General features: G+C 32.6%; 1 protein-coding gene across 1 annotated transcript; it reads left to right on the top strand.

Annotated features, from left to right (window-relative positions):
- The first annotated feature begins 50 nt into the window (after positions 1-50).
- Positions 51-3,493, top strand: LOC128014611 (intestinal mucin-like protein). The gene is made up of 5 exons (XM_052598306.1): positions 51-268; positions 354-473; positions 1,200-1,239; positions 1,390-1,507; positions 2,712-3,493. Exons 1-5 carry the CDS (start codon positions 182-184, stop codon positions 3,010-3,012), a joined length of 666 nt encoding a protein of 221 aa, XP_052454266.1. The 5' UTR covers positions 51-181; the 3' UTR covers positions 3,013-3,493.
- Positions 3,494-7,364: the final 3,871 nt, after the last annotated feature.

Genomic DNA, 7,364 nt, shown 5'->3' on the forward strand with positions numbered 1-7,364 from the left:
TAGAATCTGCAGCTTCAACTCTGCATTGAACACTTCTTCTGGATGTTTTTGGTTGTTGCTTAATTCAAAAAATGTCCAACTATTGAAGATGTTTGTACAGCCTCAATGCAGCATTGTGTGCATTAGAATTAAAACTACCATATAAACTTGTTTGTTTTTGCACTTCAAGGGGTTTGAATATATGAAAAAAGAGGGAGAGTGCTGTGGAACATGTAGACAAGTGGCCTGTATTTATGATGCACAAGACAAAACCAGACATGTTCTCAAGGTACATTTCCAAATATTCTTCATTATTTCAGTTCATCATCTGGTCTGTTCTTCAGTCTTCAGGTTTCCTTCTTATTTTTGTGTAGGATGGAAACCAGTACAATTTCAAATGCATGAATGCTACATGTCTGAAAAGAAATGGCATGTTTATGACGATGGAGAGCTATAAACAATGCCCGCCATTTAATCCAGATGACTGTGTGCCTGTAAGTAGAATATCTATAACTCGAGTAGTGCACTTACACCCCTTTTCCAAGCAATGAAAGAGGATGAGGGCTCAAAGGATAAAACATTTTCTTTGTGTATGGGACAAAATGCCGCTTCTTTCATATTCATTAAAAACTTGCTTAAAAAAGGCACTTTAACCATTTTAACCTTGGAAAATATAATTTCATGTAGTGTTTCAAGAAAATTAACCATTTAAATTGTAGTAAATTTATGAAAATGTACAATATGTTAGGAAAAGTCATTTTGTTCAAATGGCTGTGTTCATTTTTTTGTATCGAAGCCTGTTTCCGGTATAGGAAAAATAAATAAAGGTACTTCTTAATTTTTATCTCACAATTCATAGTTTTATATAGAAATTTTGAGTTTCTTGAGAAAGAAACTCTCAGGGGAAAAAGCCAGACAAAACAAAAATCTGAATTACAAGATGTAAACACAATATTGCAAATGTTAAATTTAAAATAAATAAAAAAATAGTTTGAATATCACATTTCTGACATTTTTACACAGAATTGAAAGAAAGAAAGAAAGAAAGAAAGAAAGAAAGAAAGAAAGAAAGAAAGAAAGAAAGAAAAAGATTAAATAAAGTTAAAATAAATTTTTGTTTTTTATTCTGTGGTGGAAATGGGCTTCCGTAGTTTTGAGAGATTTGAAAATACCAAAAATTCAAAGCAATGCTCTTCTTTCTATTATTTGTGTTCTTACAGGGAACAGTGCAATTTGACAAAGATGGATGCTGCCAGATCTGTAAGTTATTGTTTTTTCCACACTATTATATGTATGCAGATCATTTAAATAATGTTAAGTAAATTAAAAAACATGTTAGGCACTACATAAAATGTTGAGCATGTATTGTTCATGAAAGTCACAGGCTTACATGCCTTTGTTATCTCTCAGGTGAAACCAGCAACTGTGTTCGCGTGAAGAACGTCACCCGTCTGCATGTCAAGGACTGCATTTCCATCGAAGATGTAGAAGTTGCATCCTGCACTGGCCACTGTGATGACGGTTCAAGGTTAGAGCATTGCACACCTATTCATGACACAATTATTATTTATTTTTTAATTCTCAGAAGAACCATGAAGTACAGAGTAATGACACATAGCTCCTAAAACAGCAACTAAAAAATCCACAAAAACAAATCAACTTCAAACGAAAAGTAGAAAAGTAAAGTCAGCTACATTTTTATCATAAGTATGCCTTAGAATACTTATGCATTCGGAAACAAAGATGAAGTTTTCAAGGTGAATGCATACCTTGACTCTAGGGGTCAAACAACTAAAAATCAAGTCAGGAATCTTGGTGTGATTCTGGAGACAGACCTTAGTTTCAGTAGCCATGTCAAAGCAGTAACTAAATCAGCATACTATCATCTAAAAAACATTGCAAGAATTAGATGTTTTGTTTCCAGCCAAGACTTGGAGAAACTTGTTCATGCCTTTATCACCAGCAAGGTGGACAATTGTAATGGGCTCCTTACCGTCCTTCCCAAAAACACAATTAGACAGCTGCAGCTCATCCAGAACGCTGCTGAACATCTGAGCATATCACACCAGTCCTCAGGTCCTTACACTGGCTTCCAGTTACATTTAGGATTGATTTTAATGTACTTTTACTAGTTTATTATTCACTCAATGACCTAGGACCGAAATATATTGCAGATATGTTCACTGAATATAAAACTAACATAGCACTCAGATAATTAGGATCGAGTCAGTTAGAAATACTAAGGGTTCACACAAAACCTCATTTAGTTACTATGCCGCCCGCAGTTGGAATCAGCTTCCAGAAGAGATCAGATGTGCTAAAACACTAGTCACATTTAAATCTAGACTCAAAACCCATCTGTTTAGCTGTGCATTTATTGAATGAGCACTGTGCAATGTCCGAACCGATTGCACTGTACTTTACGTATTCACTGTATTTTATGTAAAATCATTTTCTATTTTTAACTGTTTTGAATTTATTTTAAATAAGTCCATTTTAAAATCTTTTCCAAAGTTTTAAAATTGCTTGTTTTATTTTTATTATTTTTCTTCATGACTATTTTACTTTCTTTCATGTTAAACTCTTTGAATTACCATTGTGTACGAAATGTGCTATAGAAATAAACGTGCCTTGCCTTAGCATTTAAACCTTTGTTGTGCACCAGTATTAAAAAATACAAATCTCACATCCAGCTGTAACACTCATCTGTGTTTTCTTGGAAATCTGTGCAGGTATTCTATGGAAAAGAACACCATGATGCACAACTGTTCTTGCTGCCAGGAGGATAAATTCAGCCTTCAGCAGGTGATACTGCAGTGTGCCAATAGCAGCAAGATCCCTCATGACTACATTTACATTGAGAGCTGCAAATGCACTCCAACCAAGTGTGAAGAATATACTGAAAAAAAGACCCCTGAACAATTTAAGGAACAGGAGTTGGAAGAAATTAGGGCACGTTTAGGTGAAAGATACCATAGACGAGATCGTGACGACTACTATTTACAGAAAAAAGGTTATAAGGGACGGCACTGAAATGATCAAAATACTGTTAAAAACCAATAAAAAACCCAAATTAATAACAAACTGACAAGAAACATTATTATTTAGACAATTTATACAGTATATATCAAATTTCAAGTATCACATAGGGAGCTGCGGGAATGTCAGTTTATGGTTTCTCACTGTTAATTATAGATGTCTTGTTAGATCCAGTACAGTTTTTTTTTTCATATATACTGTAGTAAGGGAACATGCCATTAACCAATTACCAGGTTTTAACATGTAATTTTTGTATTTTTTTACTTCAAAAATACACCATAGAACATCTGTGTATTAAGATCTGTTGATCTAAGAAATCAAAAATGTTAAAATATACAACCGAAAGTGATGTTGATTGAAGCTGATTGTTGTAGTTCATTAATGGATTTTATTTTCTTTTTTTTTCTTTTTTGGCAAATATTGCATTAATATTATTATTTTTATTTTATTTTTTGTGATTTGATCTAAGGTTACAGTTGGCATAATCGGTTTAGTTATTAAAAAATAATAATACTTAGTCTCTTTAGTAATGCATGATATAATTATGTATTTTTTCTTCCAATAGAATTAATTAAAATCACAATAAAGCATAATAAAAAGCATCAATTACAGTATCCATTTTTTTTTTTTTTTTTTTTTTTTGCCAACCTGCATACATTGAGTGCAAAGCCCTGGTGTACAAATTGTGTGCAAAAAGTAATTTTGACTATGCTTGGTTTCCCTTGAGGTGAAGTTAAATATTTCCTTTTTATTTATCATTTTGGTATTGCATACCGAAAACTGTAATCTTCATCAGCAGTAGCGTCATCCTCTGCAGTACTTACATCTCACTATAAGAGGACACTGTCATCTACCTAATAAAGGGTACAGTTCTCCTCAGTCATTTTTGCACGTTCTGTTGACTCAATTATCCACACGTTTTGAGTTTAGATTATTACAGAAAACTTGATTGTGATTAAGCAGTTAAATATTTATGAATAATAGATAGTATCTAAATAGTATTTGCACTCAGCCATTTTGTGTATTCAGCCACTATGTAACAGCTAACAAATATTATATATATATATATATATATATATATATATATATATATATATATATATATATATATATATATATATATATATATATATATATAATTATATATATACATATATAAAAATCATTTTAGAGAAAAAAACAACAACAACAACTTTGTTACCTCAAAATGCTTCCTAAGCTAACTTTTGATGCCAGAAATTTACCTAGTTAAAGTTAAAACTGTAGCTGAAATGTGTGTGCTTAATGTGTGAAAACAAACCTCATTAGTTCTTGCACATCATAAGCACTTTTGAGTTTCGGTTTATCATATTTAATATGCATGAGATAAAATACAAACACAAATATTAACGCAAAATTAATGAGTACTTCTTCAGTTAAAATTTAAGGAGTAAAAAGTACAGTTTTTTAATTCAGAAATCTAATCAAGTAAAATAGCAAGTAATAAGTTTACATTCTACATTAATAAAGAAATAAAATATATTTATGTGATGGCAAAGTTTCAGGAATGTTTAATAGACCTATTGTGTGCAAAACAATCGCGCTATCAACATGTTTTGTTATACACTGCACACAAACAGTATTACTTTGTTTTAATATGATAACTGATGATAATAGAGCTCTGCTCTTGTACAAGATTTCCATGGCTACAGTAGCGGCTTGCGACCAAGTAATAACCTGGAAGCGCCCTTTGCTGGTGAAAATAATCACATTCATATGATAGCCAGCTAGCTAAATTGTTCGGGCTTTTCCATTGTATTCGCAATTTGTTTTGAACGTGCTGTAAAACGGGGATATTTCCGGGGACAACTCCAGTCGGGGACAGGACAACAAAAACCGGGACTATCCCCGGAAAATCCTTAAATTGTATATTACTTAATTAAATACATTTTTTTACTGGTAATATTTTTTTAAACTATATACTAACATTAGAACTGTATTTTTTTGGTTCACTATTGAATAAATAAAAACTGAACTTTCTTGACATTATATAAGACTTACTTCAAAATTTCCATCTCTGGGGGCTTCTTCTATTAGCCTACTTGAAGAAGACTTGGTTTGTCCCAGAGGTCATACACTTTCCATCTTGAGGAGGTGAAGAATTCAGAAATGGAGAATCATAAAATGTGGTTGATTTCAACATCTATGTATTAATTGAGAATATACTGTAGCTTGTTGTAAATATTCATGTTTTGAACAAAGTAGAGCTAATCTGCTTGTATCCACATCTGGGACATTCAGACACCATCCATCCTCTAGAGCTATTGTGAGCGATCTGTGAGCACTTTCTCTTTTATAGTGTCTTTGAGGCAATGTAGTCTGATCAGAAGTTGAAACCATGCTTACACACTATTACTATCTATCAGTCTAATCAACACAATGTTCTGGGTGTTTGAGAATAAACAGGATTTACAGAAACCCTGAAGGGAAAAAAACTTTCAGTTACGCACACCTATCACAGATATCATCTATAACTAAACAAGGATGTGAGTTCTGACAAAACCGTGACGAAGAAGTGACGCACTAAGCCAGAATTTACACTCTAAATGTGTACTTTGGTGGTATGGACGATGAGTCATTTTACCCAAACAATGAAAATTGTCTAATAAGTTTATGCCCCCCTTCCGAAACTGCAAAATGTTAATTATTTCACCAAAATAAGAGATATCATACAAAATGCATGTTATTGTTTATTTAGTACTGACCTGAATGAGATATTTCACATAAAAGATGTATAGTCCAGAAGAGAAAATAGTTTATAAAAATGACCCTGGTCAAAAGTTTACCTCCCCTTGGTTCTTAATACTGTGTTGTTACCTGAATGATCCACAGCTGTGATTTTTGTTTCGTGATAGTTGTTCATGAGTCCCTTGTTTGTACTGAACAGTTAAACTGAGCACTGTTCCTCAGAAAAATCCTTCAGGTCCTACAAATGCTTTGGTTTTCCAGCATTTTTGTGTATTTGAAGCCTTTTAAACAATGAGTGTATGATTTTGAGATCCATGTTTTCACACTGAGGACAACTGAGGTTGTCTTCTGGGAAACATATAACTATCTTCTGTATCCTCTGAAGGGCAGTACTAAATGGAAATATGTACGTATCTGCATTCTGTTCAAAAGTTTGCTCTTAATGCATACAAGCGTCTGTCTGTGTGTGTGTGTGTGCGCACGATTTAGGATCTTCAGGATGCAACAGCAAACAAAGATTATCAAACAATTGAGTGTTTAAACATCTTTATTTATAACTGATTGGATTTCGATAACACTTTTTTTAAGATTTTAATTTCTTGATGGAAGTACTGTGCCTTCTCAGAAGGCAGAAAACATTTTTCTAGGAGTTACTAGTCACACTTTCATAATGTTTGTGGGCTTTTGTGTCATACATGCATTGTACTTTTGTCTATTTTGTAGCTTATTAAATAAAAATAAAAAACTCTGCAAAGTACTTTAAATGTAATTTAAAATAGGCAATTGTAAATGGTTATTTGCATTCATTGAGTATCAATATTTAATCCCCTTACATCACTTTAAATATATGTAGCACACTGACAGATAATCAAGAAGGTAATGGAAAGAAAAGTTTTAATTATTTTAATGTCTCAGCCGGAGGCAATGACAAACAAAGATCATATCCTCAATCCTAATGGGTTTCAAAGAATTAGGTTTCAGACATGTCAAACAGACCGAGACAATGATGTGCTAGTGGATCAAATAATGGTCCTATAAATGTTTGGGTGTTTAAAAGTTTCCGCAAGTTTTTGTATAGCTTATATTTTGAAGATTTACTCACCATCAGACCATCCGAGATGTAGATGTGTTTGTTTCTTTATATAAAACAGAAAAAAATTACAATTACTATACATCACTTGCTCACCAATGGATCCTTTGCAGTGAATGGGTGCCATCAAAATGAGAGTTCAAACAGCTGATAAAACAACTCAATAATCCAAACAACTCCAGCCCATAAATTAACATCCTGTGTATCGAAAAGCAGCATGTTTGTAAAAAAAAAAAAAAACATTTTTAACGTCCCACAAAGTATCAACATTCTGTTCAGGGCAGCTGCTGGCCAAATGGGTGCTCTAAACAGGATTGTATTGTTGTGCCCCCTTTCCTCAAATATGATGACCCACTATAGGGGGGAAAATAGAACTTTAATAAAATCGATAAATAAAAAAAAAGTAAATAAATGAATAAATTGTATTATTTACAAATTTAATTTGTAGCTCTCGACATTTACCTATGGCTATGACTTTACTATGACTCTAATTTATTCTTTAATCGCAAGCATTCAAAAATCATCCAAA

This window comes from Carassius gibelio, chromosome B25, assembly GCF_023724105.1.
Source record: "Carassius gibelio isolate Cgi1373 ecotype wild population from Czech Republic chromosome B25, carGib1.2-hapl.c, whole genome shotgun sequence".
In the NCBI taxonomy this organism is placed as follows: Eukaryota; Metazoa; Chordata; class Actinopteri; order Cypriniformes; family Cyprinidae; genus Carassius; species Carassius gibelio.